The sequence below is a fragment of the Heloderma suspectum genome, chromosome 1, assembly GCF_057233095.1.
Source record: "Heloderma suspectum isolate Gila_16-S chromosome 1, 16-S_ref, whole genome shotgun sequence".
NCBI lineage: Eukaryota > Metazoa > Chordata > Lepidosauria > Squamata > Helodermatidae > Heloderma > Heloderma suspectum.
In genome coordinates this window covers 78,927,250-78,945,698 of record NC_139458.1, presented here as the reverse complement: position 1 = coordinate 78,945,698, position 18,449 = coordinate 78,927,250, and the positions used below count along the sequence as shown (strand labels likewise).

Sequence of the window (18,449 nt, the reverse complement as noted above, 5' to 3'; positions counted from 1 at the left end):
AGTTGGGGTGAAATGAAATAGCCCCTTTATCTTATTTCCCTTTGTGAGAAAAACATCTTGTATTTTGAACTGCAGTTGTAAATGTGATTCCCCCCCTTTGTGGTAGAGTATACTTTTCTAACCATTATTAAATCGAGACAAAATCTGCCCAGTAGTGTGCTCCTGTTTTATATAAAGGGACTTCGTTTTTCCTTCCTCCATATTTGAAGTATAACCTGCTGGTACATTTGATAATGTGGAATGCTTCCAAATTACAGTTGCAGTTGCATGCATATACATTATTTTTCCTTCAGAAAGCAAAGGTGGCCATCTAAACTAAGAAGAAGATTACCTGTCTTTATCTTCAGTGACTATTTTTGGTATCCTGGTGTTTAGGTTTCTACAAAGACTGGCCTGGATCCAGCCGGAGCATGGCATGCATGGGGCATGGCTTGTCTTAAAGCTGGCAACTTAACTGCCGCCAGAGAAAAATTCAGCCGATGCCTGAAGCTGCCTCTTGACTTGAACCAACTAAATCTGGGGTCAAGAATGGTCAGAGATGTTGTACAATATCTGGAATCCACAGTGAAGCCCATTCTCTCCGTGGTAAGAATTCAGTCTTCCCTTGCCTCAACAGCTGGTCTCTTGGGGTGGATTCAGACTGTGGCTAACCGTGCAGTGTGGCCCCTTAACAAATTTAGTATGTGGTGGCTCCGACCACATGGAAAAAGACCACCAGCTGTACAGTAAGCTCCACTTTACCAAGCTCCTGCACTTGTTCATAAACCTAGGGAAGGAGCGCCCGTGGTGTTACGCCACAGTTGTTTAACACAGGTGCCGATTGATAACCCTTTGAGGTTTGCCCTATTCCTGATTGCCTCTGGCTCAATTTGCAGTTCTGTTTGCACAACATGACAGCCCACCGTGGTTTATTTAACCCACATGAGTTATTTAACCCACCGTAAGGCTGTGGCATATGCGGGGTGTAAATTCGGTTCTGTTTAACCTCAGAACCTGCACCAGATGGGTCCGAAGCACTCCAGTGGGCAACCAAGCAATCCCAACAGGTAAACACCAACCCAAAACACCACTACAGACAAGATTGTAACTTGAAACTGTATTTATAGCTTTATTGCTGAAAATTTAGGGGAAATACAAAATAAAAGAAATAGCATGGTGGTTATATGAGCATTAGACATTCTCTCTCCAATTACAGGGAAAGAGAATGCAACAAAAACAGAAGATAAATCAAAAGAATTGCAATTGCCAAAGCTGGTATTATGAACTTGGCTAATAAGATAACAGCTTGAGCTTCTAGCATTGTTATGTCACCTCTTTCCAACTTACTCCTGTTTACTGCTTGCAATTCAAAGCTAAACGAAAACAATTCAGCCTATGTGTTAACCCTCCTGTGGCCTCCTCCTGCTTCTTACTTGAATACAAAACTTAAGCTGAAGCATTACTAAGTTCCTCTAGGCATTGGAAGAGTAGAGGAAGGAGTTGGAGTGAACAGAAAACTCAAGACCTGGGAATAATTCTAGCTCTCACCTTTGAAGATGGGATTCCAAATCCCCTCTTCAGATACAACCTCCAAGTCTCAAGCTTAGGAAACACTCCAAGTCCCAAACCCCGAAATCATTCTAAGTCTCAGACTCAGAAATTACTCTAAGTCTCAAACGCAGAAGTCATCCTAAGTCCCAGACCCAGAAATTACTCTAAGTCCCAAATTCTAAGAGTCTAAAAAGGTCCATAGTTGCCTAAATCCGTGGGTCTGGGGGCACGGCAGAAAGAGGGAAGTGGAGCAGCAGCAGCAGGAGGAACAAAAGACACCAACAACCCTGGAGCTCCCATTCCCTGGGCTTTTATACCCCTGCTCTGGTCAAAGGTGGGGCCCAAGGAGCAATGAGACAATCAGCCACCAATAGGAAATGGGGTGCATGTGGTTAGAGCATTTGCTCACTAATCAGAAACAAGGTGTCCCATCTATCTCCCATGATTTCATGTGTCTGGAGAATGTGTTTGGCACTATTACAAACGGGCTACTTTAAATGTCTCTACATATGACCCAAAGTCTGCCATCTGGGCATGCTACCTTGATTGACGCATTGCTCTTCGGTATATCTTCTTTGAACTCCCGGTCATCTTTGGCCATTTTTGGTCATATCCGCCCAGACACCTCCTCCTAGTTGTTGCTCGCGCTCAGGGCTACACTTCCCCGCCCAACTAGCATCGAGTAGGGACATTCTCTTATCAGCAGGTGTACACCACAAGAAGTCAAAACAGTACTTTTCCTCCTCTCAATAGGCATCTGAGCATGCTCAGTTCTGCTGTTCATCTCATTTAGACACTCTGCCAGCACGTCGTGGCCTTGAGCAAGCTCTGTGAAGCCACTTGTAAAGACAGCTGCATTTTTTCCTCCTCCTTCAAAAACAGTCCTGAAAAATCTCAGTTAGAGTCTCAGTTACTGAAAGAACATCATTTAGTATCGAATCAAACTTCATGATCTTCTCGCCCAGGGGTCAAGAGTCTGGAATACACAGCTGCTTATGAGTCTGGGGTCTTCTAGGGGCTCTTCCTGTAGGCCTCTCCCAGATTAAACCATCCATCTTTACTTTTTGTTAACCCTTTTCAGCACCAGCTTAACACGGGGCACATGCGGTTGCTGTTTTGAATATGCACCATAAGTGGTATTGCAGCATACTCTCATTTGTGGCTGAAGCAGGCATGTTATGCCAAAGCATTTCACATTTTAAGTCTGTTCATACATTTTTCTTTTTATATACTGTATACGCAATTGCTAGTCGATTTATCGTGGTTTGGAGTAACATGTCACGTGCATCACATTGGTTTATTTGACATAATTAAACCCATGCAAACAAAGTTGTTACTTTATATGTAAATTAAATCCATGGTCCCAAGCACCATCAAGAAATGCTTGTCTTCGTTTTGGGTCTCTTGGACAGCCCCCCCCCCCCCATTATTTCCTTTATGGCTTCAGCTGTATGCTATAGCAATGTGAAAGGGAAAATGAAACCAGAATATCTATGGCTTCTATTTTATTTGGGACAAAATACCAGACATAAAATATTCTAGCACTGTACATCTTAAATAAGGTTCTGACTGGCTGCAGTCATTGCTAAAAGCTGACAAAGACAGCGGCTGCTGGCCTTCATGCATGAGCTATAAAAATGAAAAACTTCATGCTGGAGCATTTGCTGCAATTGTTGCTGGGGCCATTTGCGTACAGAGTTCTCCCCAACATCATGTACAGATCCCAGCATCCCATGAAGTCATGAGCTAGTGTTACATAGTGGTTTGAGTGCCAGATTAGGGCTGGGAAGACCCAGATTCAAGTCCTCACTCGGGTATAGAGCTCAGTGGGTGACAGCCATTGGCTTACTAACTTTCACAGGGTTGTTGTGAGGATAAAATGGAGGAGAAAGAATCCTGAGCTCCTTGGAGGAAGGGTGGGATGAAAATTGTAATTAAGGAATGGTCTTGGGATGCTGGTTATAACCTGCTACATATGAACTGCTGGTGTTAATAGGGATTTTATTGTGTTGTGCATTAGATCCAGGGTGTGGTATCACACTGAAATCTGCCTATTTTCAAAGGTGTAGCAGTTCTCCTGCACTTACTGACTTGCACCAGAGCTGAGAGAGAGAAAACTGTGTGATAGACATCACCCATATGGTGGAACCGGCCCAGTGAAATACAGCCTCTGTTGCACATTTTTAGCCTATTGGTTGGATTCAGAGTGTCCCCTTTATTAAGAGAAGGGACTGAAATCTAGTAGAGGTTTGTGCTGGAGGAATAGTGTGTGTGTGTGTGTGTGTGTGTGTGTGTGTGTGTGGTGATTTTTACCAGTTCCCCCTGCAGTCCCCCATGCCACCTCCACACTGTTCTGGAGGATCTGCCATTCCTCTGAAGCAGCTTCTCAGGATGCTACGGGGGAAGGCGCAATTGGCGACAGTCGCCTCTTCCCCTTCCTCCAGTGGGAGTGTCCTGTGAGTGAAGTTCTATTCACAGGGACTCCGGATCCAACCTAGTAACTTCTGATGCTCTGCCTCAATAGCAGGATGATGATTACTTTGCCACTTTGAGGGAACTAGAAGCGACACTGAGGACACGAAGCCTGTCTCTGGAGATGACACCTGAGGGGAAGATTCAACACAACACCTATTATCAAGAGTGCCTCTTTTATTTACACAACTACAGCACCAATCTAGCAATTATTAATTTTTATATGAGGCATGACTGCATGAGAGAAGCACTGCTCCATTTGTTAAATAAGGTAAGACTTATTTACCTTATTTATTCTTACCTTGTACAAGAGTCTGCGAAATAGCTCTAAGGACTTAGAAGCTAATCTACGCTGGAGGTGATGTCTCTCCATACACATTGCATTATCTATTGCAGATTCTACTGGCTGCAAACTTGTTTCTGTTATTTGTACCTTCCTGGTACTAACCCTTGGGAGTGGGACAAACCCACTGACATTTTAATTAGGTGAAGCTTCCTGGGTTCACCCCTGCACTTCAAACCTCCTGGGGGCTATGTGCTACCTCCAGTATCAGAGGCAGTATGTATATGTATACCAGTTACTAGGGAACATGAGTGGGAGGGCACTGTTGCACTCATGTCCTGCTTGTGGGTTTCCTGTGGCCAGCTGGTCGGCCACTGTGTGAACAGAATGTTGGACTAGATAGACACTTGGTCTGATCCAGCATGGTTCTTCTTATGTTAATAAAACCTTTGGCTGGGATCCACAGGACCGTGTAACTAGTTTTATGTTTCAGATTTAGATTTAGATTTCAGATTTTCAGCACTTGAGCAGGAGCTGTAGGCCCCCGCCCCCCAATACTACATGGCAAACTGCTTTTGAAACAGGGGGGGTTTTCAAAAGCAGTTTGTGATGTGGCATGGGGATCTGCTATAGTGTTTATTGGCTGTTATGCTATGGTGTATTTTATTGGCTTATACCATAAATAACAATAGGACGGGAACGGTAAAAGTCCTACTGAGCCTGCCCAAGTGTTTGGATGTACCTAAAGGAGCTCTTTGTTCCTTACAGCTTTTGTTCCTTGAACTGAAACTTCAGTGTTTATACTAAAGAAGTTCATAAATCCAAAGTTCTTGGAAGATCTTCCAAAAGCTTATATGTGCAAGTGTTTGGAATCAAGAAATTGGTTGCTGAGAACGGTCTCCTTCCTCAGTGCTGACTTCACCGCCTGCTGCTGTTTCCCTGACCCGGCTACAGAAAGGGTCTTAACCTGGCTGTGGGGAGGGGAGAGAGTAAAGGAGAGTGATGATCACCCACAGTTGGTACTGCTATGACGCTGACTGATGAAGCTGATTTGTTGAGAGAGTTTACTATGTCATATAACACTGAAGCTGGTGGGTCTTCTAAATGTCTTCCTTGTTGGCCTGGCACAGGGGCCCCTTGCAAGTATTCCCAGCACTTATGGCATCTTCAGAGGATGGTGCAAATGCATGGTTCCCCTTGCTTAACCTCTTATCCTCATGTCTTTTTCACTGGGGAAGGTTCCTTGAACTAATTCTCCTACACCTACATTTAAGCAATTATGATAGAAGGAGAGGCTTCCATAACCTAGGTTCTGGTTTAATATATTATTAGGACATATTAATATGTTATGGGAACTAGTTCCCTCTATCAGCAGCTTCTATCAGTTATTGGAGCCCTCTTGTGTTATAGAAACTTTACCCATTATTTTGCTGTGACTGGCTGGCTGGGAACAATATCTGCTGTGTTCTCTCCTGCATTGAAGATTGCTGTCCCTCCCGCCCCTCTCTCCATGAAACAGCCCCTTTCATAAAATGGCTGAGGCCTGGTTCAAGCTCCTGCAAACAGATGGACAGTGGGTAACAAAGGAAAGGAGCGAATGGTGCCAAGAGACACGTCACTTGAACATCTTCCCATGACATACTTACAACAGCAAACTGTTAGGCAGATGTTGACAGGATTTCAGGGGACGGCTCCTGTTATTAGAATATCTAGAATATAATGTCAAATTGATTTAGGGGTGTATCAGCTTCTGCTGTGTCTGCTTTATCATGCAAAAAGATGTTTCAACCTGATCTGGGAACTAGTTAATTGGAACCCTGGGGCAGTATCCAAATCTGCCCACGTGTCAGCGGGACCTACTGAGCCCCACAGCACAGTGGGAAGCTAGCGGTTAAAAAAGCAACCAGGCATTAGTGGGGAAGCCCATGTTTCCAGAACAGGGCAGGTCAGTGGAACTCGCAGAAGGAAGCTCCACTGACTTGTCCCAATCTGGAAACAAGCATTTCCATTTGTTTCTGGGGTTGCTTTTTGAACTGCTAGCCTTTGGTTGTGCGAGCGGTGGGGTGACACTTGCACAACAGGGTGGGAGTGCAGCAGCAGTATTGGACATTGCCTGAACAAAACCATGTAACCTGGTATGATTTGGTGCAGGCTGATAACGTACGCTTCTCTACCAAAAGTAATGATGTAGAAGATGCAAGCCTGTCTAAAATCTTCCATTTTATACTGTTTTAGGAGAGCCCGCAGGAAGTGTTTATTGAAGGGATCTTTGCTCCAAGCTATAAAAGTGGAAAACTTCACATGTTGGAGAACTTGCTGGAAACCATTGATCCAAGCCTGGAAAGCTGGGGAGTCTATCTCATTGCAGCTTGCAAACACTTGCAGAAAAAGAATTACTACCATATTTTGTATGAATTGCAGCAATTTATGAAGGTAAGAATGGGGAATACTCCATGTGCTGTAATTTTAAATATTGTTTACTTTTGTTAGGAACTTTGCACAATATTAAGTTTTCTGAACAATTTAGGGTTTTTTATTTTTATGTTTTTGAGAATGTATGAGTTTGTTTATTTTGGGAGATTTTTTAAAAACCTGCCTCTCTGCAAAAAAAAGAAAAAGGAAGCCGCTTTCAAATGGGTTCACAAAGAGTTTTTTAAAAATACAAACACACACAAGAAATGACAAAATAAAGTCAACATAAAAACAATTTATAAAACATTAGTCCAGATGTGTGCAGAAACTAAATCTCCAGAAGTTTTGGACTTCAGTCCCCAAGCATTCCTGACCATTGGCTGTGCTGGCAGGGGCTTCTGGGAGTTGAAGTTCAAAATATCTGGAGACCTACCTTCTGCCCACCTCTGTTGTAAACTGAACCAAGTTAGCCTTTCCCTTACTGTGGGCAAATAACCTAGTATCTCAATGCTCTGCTGGAGTTGCCCTGTAACAAATCTGACCTAGGGTATAAGATTCCTGGCTTGACTGAACTGGCTGCTGTGCTCTGAATGAGATGGAGATGACGTAAAATATTTGAGTACAAAACTGTTCTGTTTTCTATTCTAAAGTACTGCAATATATACTACTCGACAATGGTAAACCCAGTGCTGTCTCGTAACCAATATGTTCAATAGTTATTCCTCTGTTCTCATTTTGGAAAGGTCTGTGGTGAGAATTTTATGTTGGGGAGAACTTTAGAAATGTCAAACCATTAAGAGTGAAGGATCACAGATTTGGAACAAAAGTTTGCTCTTGATTCCTTCAGCCTTGCTTGTGGAGCTGTTACTGAACTACTGGTTCAGTTAGTATGTCGCTGCTATTTCATGTCAATGGTATAAGAATTCCAGTTTAGCAAATGAATGCTGATAAAGATATATCCAACCAACATGTCACATATTTTTAGGTTTCCTGTGTTCCTTGTTCATAGATTTTTACTCTCTGGGTGTAGGGATTGGGCCCAGCACCTCTGCAGGCACACGCCAAGAAGACATGGGAACGGATTGGGAGGGGGAAGGTGCAGTTGAAGCGCCAAACTGGCAGGTGGCTGAGAATAACAGTGGCAGAGGGGAGCTGCAGTTTAATCATTGGGTAGCAGCCAGCCGGGGCCTGTGAAACACTGGGAATGCAAGATCCTAATGAGGCGGCGGAGGGGCTGGCAATAAGAGACTCGAGGGTGAGCTGTTTCATAAGAAGGGAGGAGCAACATGAGGCGCTCCAAGATGCTGGCAGCCAGAGACATTACTGTCCGGAAGGACCCGCCTTGAGGGCAGGACTTGGTTAGACCTCTCAGCTTGTGAAGGGACTGCTGTGGGGGCCACCGACAGTTTCTTTCTCAAAAAGTGTTTGACTAGTGATGCAATACCACTCCTGTGATTACAAAAGAAGCCAGGAACTAGGCACTTGACACTGGGGAATGTTTGTTGCCTGAAGATGAATGAAGTATTACTCTCCAGGGTATGTTAGTTTTCCAGGTGCAGGAATACGTTTGAGGTAGGGATGCTTCCGAGGCCTTGAGAGGATGGTGTGATCCAACCATTGGGTATGCCTGTGTGCTGTGAGTACTCATAAAGTCTGCTTGTAAGCAAACCTGGATCTGGCTTATCACTATCTTGACACCTCCAAACCTTAGCAGCCCACGGCCGGGGCATACACAGTGTCATATCAGAAACTGCATGTTTCAATCCACTCTTACTGTTTTAGAGAGGTGGCGGCTTCTGAAAAAAGAAAACTGACAGAATAATCAATAGCTGGCATTATGCCACTTCCCTTCGCTACCCGCAGATATGAGGGTATTGCGCTAGAGCAGGGATGCAGCACCCCATGGCCGGGGTGAAATCCAGCCCTCCTGGATCCCAGTCTGGCCCTCTGTGATTCCCCAGAAGGCCACACCCCTTGCCATGCCCCACCCTCTTCCCTGTGACCGCTGCTCTTTAGGTGGTTTCCAGCTTTTGCATAGTGTTTTTCTCCATTCTAAAAGGTTGAAGTGCCTCTCCTAAAGCTTAGTTCCTGGCAGTCAGAGCTTTAACCTAAAATACGCTGGTACTTGGGTACTTTTGGCCTGCCCCATTTTGCTTTGGCCCCGCCCAGGCAACCACCACTAGAATGAGAGCCCCCAAAAGCTTCTCCGAAATGGGATTTGGCCCTTGAGCTGAAAGAGGTTCTGTAGCCCAGCTCTAGAGGAAAGTAAGAAAAGCCATGCAGCTTGGTGGCCTCACAACTTTTGTGGTTCAGGGTCAAAACTAAGAGCAATCTATTGCTGTTAGGCTGGAGAAATGTTTGTACGTGAAGAAAGTGGTGCCATGTGTTAATATGTGTTAGGGGTTTCTTTGAGTTTGTAGCTTAGGGAACTCTTCAGTATTCAAATTTCTCTCATTGTTATTTATGTAAAGGTACTTCTGTACAGTTAAATATATTCTGAAGAGTTGCCAACAGTCCAGTCAGTCCAGAGGCTTTTGGGGGGTAAAATTTTGTTATACCTGATACCTTAATTTTAGAACTTATCCATATTTAAAAATCTGTCTGTCTTTCAGGATCAAGTCCGTGCTGCTATGACCTGCATCAGATTTTTCACTCACAAAGCCAAGTCTTACACTGAATTGGGAGAGAGGCAGAAATGGCTCTTGAAGGTCAAGGACCACCTCAAAGTTTACCTACAGGAAGTTTCACGGTGTTCAGGAAGAAAAAGGGTTGCATGCACTTTCCGTAAAAAAATGCATGCTCCTGATGTGTCAAGGTACCGGAAGAACAATGTTTGGCATCAGTTTAATAATTCTTCACCTTATTGGTGTGATCGCTTCCTGTACAATGTGATAAATGACACTTTAAGACTGGGGTGGGACTTTTACTAGAAGCAGCTATAGACTTACAATTCAGCAAACCTTAAATGTTTTGAGGTTTTGTAACTCTAATTTTTTGGAATTTTTTCCTTCAAATTTCCAGTTCTATTGTAACACTGTATGTCCCTCGGTATGTTAGATTATGCTTTGAAGCTTCAAAGCTCTGTACCTTATGGAATACAGAATATTTGCCATGTTTGAAGTTGGTTTGAGCTATACTAACCATGCTTTTTGGATGTTTCTTGTTGCTTCTGCCCACGAAGTGTTAAAAGAAGATGTTTATTCCAGAAAAGGGGAAATAGGAAGATGAAAAATTAATAACAAATGATCTCAATGATCAGTGTTTCTTCGCTATAACTACATGCTTATGAAACCATTCTCATACATGAGTCATTCTGCACAGTGAGGGCATTCTTTAAAAAATGTTCTTCTATGTTGGTTAATGAAGCATATTTCCCCCCTAAATTAGGCATATTAATACAGTTGAACTTCAGATGGAAGTAACAAAATTCCTCCATCAGTATGAGAAATTGGGGGCCTCTTCTGTAGCTGCCTTGACTGTACCCACGCTCTTTGGAAACAATCAAATGAAGATGGAAGTAGCTTGCAAGGTACTAAGTACTGATTAGATCATGGCATAAGGCAGGATCCAATGGTGCCCTTGAGCAGGCAGCTGCTCCTGGTGTGCATATGGCTGTCCTCGCCGGTGTACGGGGGGCCACGATGTACCACGTCTGGGGACAAGCCCCCAAAACGAGTGGAAATGCTCATTTCTGGAAGGGGTGCAACCTGTCCCTTCCAGAAGCAAGTGTTTCCTCTTGTTTCAGGGCTTGTCCCCGGAAGCGCTACATTCAGGCCGCCAGTGGTAGGAGCTGCCGCGGACCCCATGCAAGGCGCCACTGGATCCTGCCCATAGTTTCAGATATCAAAGTTTAATGCTATGAACAGAACAGAGTGTCAACTACAAGGAAAACATCTAAATTCTTCATTAAAAATAATTATTCCAACTACTCACATTTCATGTTCACTTATCATTAATTCTGATTTGGCAAGGGCTGGAATGAAGAAGGGGAAGGAATAGGAATATTAAGTCTGAATAGAGACTTAAGTGGCAGGAAAGGACAAGCTCCTTTTTTAAGGAGCTAGCTCTAGAGACTGAGTCGATTCTGAAGTATGAGCGTAGACTCAATAAGACACTATCTCAGTGTAGTTTTAACAGTGCTGCTCTGTGCCTGCAATCCTAAATACACTCCTTAGAAAATAACCTTCCCAGAATACCATGGGACTCACTTCAGTGTAACTGCGTGCCACACTGTGCTGCATGTCACTGATTTACTGTACTATGCAGCTAAGGCGCCATTGGCTGAAAAGCCTTTCAGAGGTTTTGCTCGGGGCGGGGGGAGCACAGTTAAGATTATATGTCTTCGTCTTTCTGTCCTCCCCACTGTTCCAAATCTGCTGTATTCAGAAGTAATTTCAGCTATATGCAGAGGTGTCTCTATGAGAGCAGCTGCCTTCCCCAGCCCCAGTGCCTTTCAGATAAGCATCTCATTCTGCAGGTTGCTGTCCAACAACAGCTGAAGAGCCACAAGTTGCCCACCCCTGATATAAACGATAGACATGCTGAAGCTTTTCAGTATAAAATTGATAGTTACAAGGAATTTAGTATATTCTAGAAGATGATGGCACATGCAGAATTCGATGCTTGTTGCAAAGGGGATGGGTGGCAGGCATTGGCTAATGAGCCCATCCCATCTTCAGTTGGGGATCCCTTTTCCAGAACCTGACACTGTCCTTAGACTTGGCAAGAGGGAACAAGAAATCTGTGTGTGTTGTACAGTTGACTGAACTATTTGTGGGATCTCCATACATTACTCAACTCTTTTCCCTGTTTTCTGCTGCTGCAATTACTTCTCAGGTCATGTTGGAAGGCAAAAACATTGAAGAAGGCTTTGGGATTGCATTCAGAGTCCTACAGGTATGATGAACCTAAGAAACTGCGTTACCTAATATTGACCCCTTGCAAACATCACTGAAACAGATAAGGAAAACCATGGCATTCTTGTAAATTACTATTATGTCTCTTCTAGGTATCTATGAACACTTTAAACGTCTGTGTTTAATACTTGATGTGTTTTCATATTGCCCTGCTTCCCATTGCTCAGAGTGGGTTAAAATGGCTATGTCTAAGGGCTGAGTGGGCAGTCGTGGGCCACTTGCAACCCTTGGATGCTCTCCATGCAGCTTGCTAGCGCCCCAGGGAGCCCCATTCACTGTCCCCCACCACCCAGCAGAACAGCTGTCAGCTGGGCAGCAGGGAAAAGAGCACCAGGACAACAGTCTGGATCAGGATCACTTGCAGGGTGTGTGTGTGTGTGTGTGTGTGAGAGAGAGAGAGAGAGAGTGTGAGTGGGGGGGGCTTTAACCTCCCCTCTTCCAGCGATCCCAGTATAGCTGAGATTGCTGTTCCCCACTAATAGTAGTGGGAAAACAGCAACCTGGATTAGGATCTCGAGGTGGGGGGAGACTTTAACCTCCCCGCTAGCAATCCCATCCCCGATCTCAGTGGACAAGGAGGGCGGGTTTAAAGCTCTCTGTTCCTGTATACGTGCATGAGTGCATGGCCCACGTGACCTGTCACCACATCCAGCCCTCAGGGCCAAAAAGTTTGCCCAGCCCTGTCGGAAGGAAAGAAAATTGCTCTTTCAGTTGTAATCTATCCTGACCCATCTTAACATAACTGAATGTTTCTTACAATTCAGAATCCTCAGTTAACTTTGTTCAAATCTGGGTTTGCCACAGTGTAAGGTTTAATTATCACAAACAGGTATCTGTCCATAGGGGTTGTGGGGCAAAGTGAAGGGAGTCACTAAAAAAACAGTGGAGAATCCAGATCTAAAGTATCAGTGCCTGAACACTTTGCTGAAAACTTTTCTGTTTCTGTCTTAAGAGCAGCTTCCTTCCCCTACTGATCTGTATGGTCCATTTAAGAATAATACTTGATGATAGCAGCAAAAATGTCCTGCTTTTACTTACTTTTTACATTGTTTGGGGGCAATTTATCCTGAGAGTTACTTTGTGGACCATGTTAGGGCTGCAAGTTGGGATAAAATTGTAGATATTTTGTTTAAAATAGCTTTGTAGCCCAATCCCACACTTACTTACTCTGAAGGAAATCCCATCAAGTGTAAATGGGTTTATTCTAAAGTAAGTATGCTTAAGATTGCAGCTTTAGTCATTTTAAACTATCAAATATTGTATTTCCTGGAGAGAAATATGCGGAGTGTGATGCATGAAATGTGCATTACATACACCGTTCCCCCAGCCCCTTGCTGCTTCTGTAGCCAAGCTTTGCCAAGAGAGAGAGATGAGGTACAAGGGGTGTAGCTCAGTGATGCAGAGCACACGCTTTGCATGCAGAACGTCCCAGGCCCAGTGCCAGGCATTTCCCAGGTAGGGCCAGGAAGCGTGTTCTGCCTGAACCTCTGCAGGGATGCTCCCAGTCGGCGTGGGCACCAGCAAACTAGATGGACCGGCAGTCTGACTTGGTGGAAAGCAGCTTCCACCAAGTCTGCTAATTGGCATGTTCAGGTAACTGTCAAAGCCCAAAGAGGAATTTGTCACATTCGCAGTCTGGCCTAATGCATGTTTATTCCGGTTTATGTCCCACTGAATTCAGTGGGACTGATATCCGTGTAACTGTGCATGGGGATGTAGCCTCTGCAGAGTAATTTAATGGCTCACACTGTGGGAGGAAAAATATGTGCTGTGTGCTGATTTCGGTTGGATGTACGTGAGAATAGGGCTGTTACCAGATTAAGGAAGTCTTCATCATTGTAATTGTATGAATTCTAGTTATTTGGTTAATACTGCAGCCCTAATGAGAACTAATCTTGTTAACACACAATGTCTTAAAGCAGGAGCCAGATGAGGAAGGATGGCACAGAATAAGGGAGATACAGGATTCCTCAACATCACAGCAGCCAAACATTTTGTAAAGTGCTTGGCATGATAGGATCCCTTTCCACAGCACTATGCTTCTATGACTGGGTTCACACCACACGCCAACCACTGATGGTTCGTTTTCCCAAATAAACCGTTGTTGGTTAGCGTGTTGCCTGAACCCGGACCGTGCTTCTCAGGGTGGGTTGTTTTTCCTGGACAACCCACCCTGAGAACCCATGGCCTGCAGAAGGGGTAGTTTTACCCACGATGGGTTAGCATGTCGTCTGCCAGCCCATTGTGGGTAAAGGGCATTGGGCAGCGAGTTGCTCAGCAAGACTGGCAGAAACCCCTGCTGCTCTTGCCCAGGCCGCTGCCAGTGCCTTTTCCCCTTGCCTGTGACAGCACCTCCAATGGTGCCCAAACGGCACCATGGAGGGGCTGTCATGGGCACCCTCTTCGCCCCTGCTGATCCTCCCTTCCCAGCTCTGATTGCAGTCGGAGCCCTTTAAAATTTTTTTCCTGGCACTCTTTTGCGCAAAAGGGGCTGTGAACATTTTTTTAAAAGCTGGCAATTGGTGGGGGGGGGGGGCAAATCCAAGCCCCCCCCCCAGACTGTGTTGCCCCATCAGTCCTTGGAGGGGGAGGTGGTTTTCACACACCCCACCCCCAATTTTTGGCACAGGGCACCTTTAGATTCTAATACAATCCAATGGGATTTAAAGATACCCATTGGATTGCATTGGAATCTCAAGGTGACCCCAGGCTGAAATGTGTGGTTGGGTGGGGGGATCCACCTCACCCACCAAGGACTGTTTTGCATAACAGTGCTTGGGGGGTATGGATCCCCCCCATTTTTGGCGCGAGGCCTCTTTAAATCCTTTTTTATTTCCGTGTTCTGATCTTACGCAAGATCAGAATGAAGAATAGGGGACAGGGATGGGAGTTGGGTGACCAAGTAGGGGACCCCTTTAGTGTGTTTCCCCACCCCAGCACAAATGGGAAACATGCAGGTAAGTGGGTGATTGAGACCCTTCTCCTTTCCCCTACCCCATGCCCCATTTCCGCTGAAGAAGTGGGGAGCCTGGCACTGGGACGGGGCATGGACACTGGGCTCCCTGCTTCTTCAGAAGAAATGGGGTGCTTTCCTGCTTTCCCATAGAGATCACCAAAGTTGCCTTGCTTTTGACAGCTGACAGCTTCCAAAGCAAGGGGGCTTCAGCAATCTTTACAGGGGTTTCAATTGGAGCTGGGAAGGGGGACTTGGTGGCAGACAAGATGGGTCTGCTGTCAAGACCCCTGGGATGCCAAGTGGGGGACTGAAGGGGAGGAAGGAGGGACAAGGGGGCAAACAACCCACCCATGGTGGGTTGCTAGCCTGATCGTCTGGTGGGTGCGCTGAACACCCATGGTAGTCACCCACCGTGGGTTAGTGTGATGTGTGAACAGGCCCTGTGTGAAAGATGGACTGAATTAGACTGTACTTTATAGCAGGAGTGTTGAACCTCTTTTAGCCCGAGGGCCAAAGTCCATTTTGGAGAAGCTTTCAGGGGCCGCATCCCAGTGATGGGCAGGGCCAAAAGCAAAAGGGGTGGGGCTAAAATACCAGCATATCTTGGCTTAGAGCTCTTACTGCCGGTAATGAAGCCTCAGGAGAGGCTTATCAGCCTTCTAAGATGGGGAAAAGCTGCAGAAAAGCCAGGAAACCACTACCTGATCATTGGTCAGGGGAAAGCGGGTGGGGGTTGGGAAGGGTGTGTGGCCATTTGGGGAACCCAGAGGGCCAGATGAGCCCCCTAGGCCTGAGGTACTACACCCTTGCTCTGTGGCAGTTCAGCCTTCACAGATCCATATTGCAGCTATATCCGTATTTATTTATTTGCAATATTTATATACTGCTGCACATCAAAGATTTTGGAGTGGTGGACAACAAGATAAAAGAATAAAACCCCATAATTAAAACAATTAAAACATTTTAAAAGAAACAGATTCTGAACTTAATAACCCGTGGCTGGTCACTCAAGGAAGGCCTCTCAAAGTAACAGGAGGCGGCGAAAGCAACACAGTGTTGGCCCCTGTCTGATCTCCAAAGGTAGAGAGTTCCACAGGAAGGGGACCACCACACTGAAGGCTCTTTTCCTGATGGACTTCAGCCGGGCCATAGGTCCATGTGGAACCACCAGGGACATGCCCTCTGATGACCTCAGTGACCAGGCAGGTTGGTAAAGAAGACGACGCTCTCTCAGGTATCCTGTTCCCAAGTTGTTTAGGGCTTTGTACAGTAAAGCTCAGCCCTGCTGTAGGAAGGCACTTGTGGATCTTGAAGTAATATTGATTCTTCCACCCTAGGACTTCCAGCTGGAGGCTGCTACTGTATACAATAAAGTGGCCAAACAGCTGGTGAAGCAGCAGAACTACAGTGAGATCAGACAGCTCCTCAAATGCATCAAGGAATCTGGTGCTGCAGATAAAAATGATGGGGACAACGTCATCCTAAACTGTCTGGATGAGTTTCATTCTGTCCCTGCTGAGGTAATTCTGCACTCCCCAGGGAAGAAAAGGCACAGCCATATTTACTGTCTCTCCACAAATTGGCATTGTGCACTCGGAATGCCAAGAACAAGTTCACTAATCTTCAGGACTGAATTATTCTTATTTTGCTGGCGATGCTTTCACAGTGCAAGTGTCTTGTTCTTTAAAACTGCTGTCTGCAAATGGGTACCAGACTACCCCACCTTTGAGTGCTTTACCTCCAGGTAGCCCTTTTAAAATGTTGGGAGATCTTCTATGAAGATTTGGGAGAGTTGCAAGCTATGTCTAAATTGGGGATTCAGATGAGCAAGTGTTCCCTCGCTGAATTAGAGAGCGACAGCATGTGTGTGTGGGACCACTACAGTTCGCCTCATTCTTAGAATCTCAGTATCAGAATTCAGTGCTTGGATGCTGAGAAGGAAGAACTGCCCTTATAGGCTTTCTTGTTTCCTCTGATTCCTGAGCAGTGAATCACTGTAAAGAACAACTGAGCCAAGCGCTTTGAAGGCTTAGAAGCATTGTAAGTAGGTTTGGTTTCTAGTAAGGATGTCAGCGAAATCTGCAACAGAAACAAATGAGTTCGGATTTCTACGAATCCGACCCGTGGATTCCACAGTGGACCGGCTTTTCTCGAGTCGCACGGATTCTGTGGACTTGCAGACCGGGGATTTTTTTAAACTTTCTGGAATTTTATGCAAATGCAGTCATAGAAAAATATGTAAAAAAAATTTTAAAAACCACCAGCCAAAAAAGCACATTTCCCTGATAGGCCAAAGCATGAAAATGTGTGTGTGGGGGGGGGAGGGGGGGGTTTTGCACATTTGCACAAGTGTGAATTTGCATAAATTTGGGAAATTGGAAAATTACTATTCTGTCAATGAACAATGACAGAATGAAAGGCACCTGACAATCCATGAAAGGCGGACAAAACAGATTTTACAAAATCTGTACATCTCTAGTTCCTAGGGATATAAATATCCATGTCTTTAAATTCTATTTGCAAGTGTTATAATCTCCCATCACCACTTTCTGATACTGTCCAAAAGCTAGAAGTGGAACCACCAGTGTGTCTCCAACACTGAACCCCAACAGACATGTCAGAAGGATATCATAGCTGACAGTACTGAAAGTCACAGAGAGATCAGGACCAACAAGGTCATGCTCCTCCTATCTTTTCCCCCAAACAGGTTATCTTCTAGGGTGACCAAGTTAGATTTACTGCTACAGCCAGGCCAAAATCTAGATTGAAATAGGTCTAGATCTGAGGTGGGCAACATGCCCATGCACCCCATGGTCGTCTTCGGCAGCTGCTGTTGCCGTATCACCAAATGTACGGATGCCCATTGGGGCGGGGGGCAGATTTCACTGATGAAATCTGGTGGCAAACCATTTGGCCTTAGGCCAAATTTAGCTTGTTTTCTAGCTGAATTTGGCCTTTCTAAAGCTCCATCCTGGCTTCTCGGGTGGCAAACCACCTATTTATATATTTCTTGCCACTGCCAAATTTGGTGATGCAGCAGCAGGAATATGGCCTGTGGTGGTGCATGTCTTGGGACTGGAAATTGGCCCCTAGACCACCTGAAGTTGCCAACCCCTGGTCTAGATGATCAGTATCATCCAAAATCAGCATCTTCTTGAGATGGCCACCACACTCTAGCACCTTGCCCCCAAAGGGAGATTAGCAACCAGTCATGGAGGATATGGCCCTTGATGGCTATTAGTCATGATAGTTATATATTGCTTCCAGTATCGGAGGCAGTCTGCCTCTGAACACCAGTTACTGGGGAACATGACTGGGATAGTACCATTGTGCCCATGTCCTGCTTGTGGGATTCCCATAGGCATCTGGTTGGCCACTGTGTGAACAGAACGCTGGACTAGAGATAGGCCGTTGGTCTGATTCAGCACAGCTCATTTTATGTTTTTACAGTTGGGCCATCTGGGTTCAAGGAGGGCTTCTTATGGGGTGGGTGCATGACATATCACTCCCCTAGTCCAACCGATGGTTTCCCCCTCAGTTAGTTATCATCCAACAAGGGCAAGTGTTGAGCAAACACATGGTAGGCCCCCACCTCTCAAAACACTGTATCCACATCCTTAGGCTGCAATACAGAAAATCATCAATGAAAAAGTGACTGCCTGGCTCTGTGGCAGCATCTTGTAGGTCCATGTTGTATTTAATTCATCTCAATTGGAATGGATGCAAGTAATGTTTAATTTGTGCTACACCATTATGTCACGAGGGTCTTTCAGCTGTGGTTTTTCTTTGTGGGATACAGGAACTGGACAATCTGATCCAGGATATGGATAGTGATGAAAACAAGGTGAGTGAAATGTAATAGCTGACTTGATCCTGAAAA

At 45.2% G+C, this 18,449-nt stretch overlaps 1 protein-coding gene across 16 annotated transcripts in view; it reads left to right on the top strand.

Annotated features, from left to right (window-relative positions):
* The window catches only part of LOC146357484 (zinc finger FYVE domain-containing protein 26-like), a 68,656-nt gene that overhangs the window by 47,384 nt on the left and 2,823 nt on the right, over positions 1-18,449 (top strand). For 7 of the 16 annotated variants that reach the window (XM_084848608.1, XM_084848590.1, XM_084848618.1 and 4 more), the window contains 8 exons: positions 376-585; positions 4,055-4,273; positions 6,521-6,718; positions 9,310-9,512; positions 10,085-10,226; positions 11,534-11,593; positions 15,907-16,089; positions 18,369-18,413. In XM_084848608.1, coding sequence (XP_084704734.1) covers positions 376-585; positions 4,055-4,273; positions 6,521-6,718; positions 9,310-9,512; positions 10,085-10,226; positions 11,534-11,593; positions 15,907-16,089; positions 18,369-18,413 — 1,260 coding nt within the window. Of the gene's footprint in view, positions 1-375; positions 586-990; positions 1,047-1,195; positions 3,778-4,008; positions 4,274-5,053; positions 6,719-9,309; positions 9,513-10,084; positions 10,227-11,533; positions 11,594-15,649; positions 16,090-18,368; positions 18,414-18,449 lie in introns of those variants that run through there. The other 9 variants (XR_014789955.1, XR_014789958.1, XR_014789956.1 and 6 more) reach the window with 9 other exon arrangements.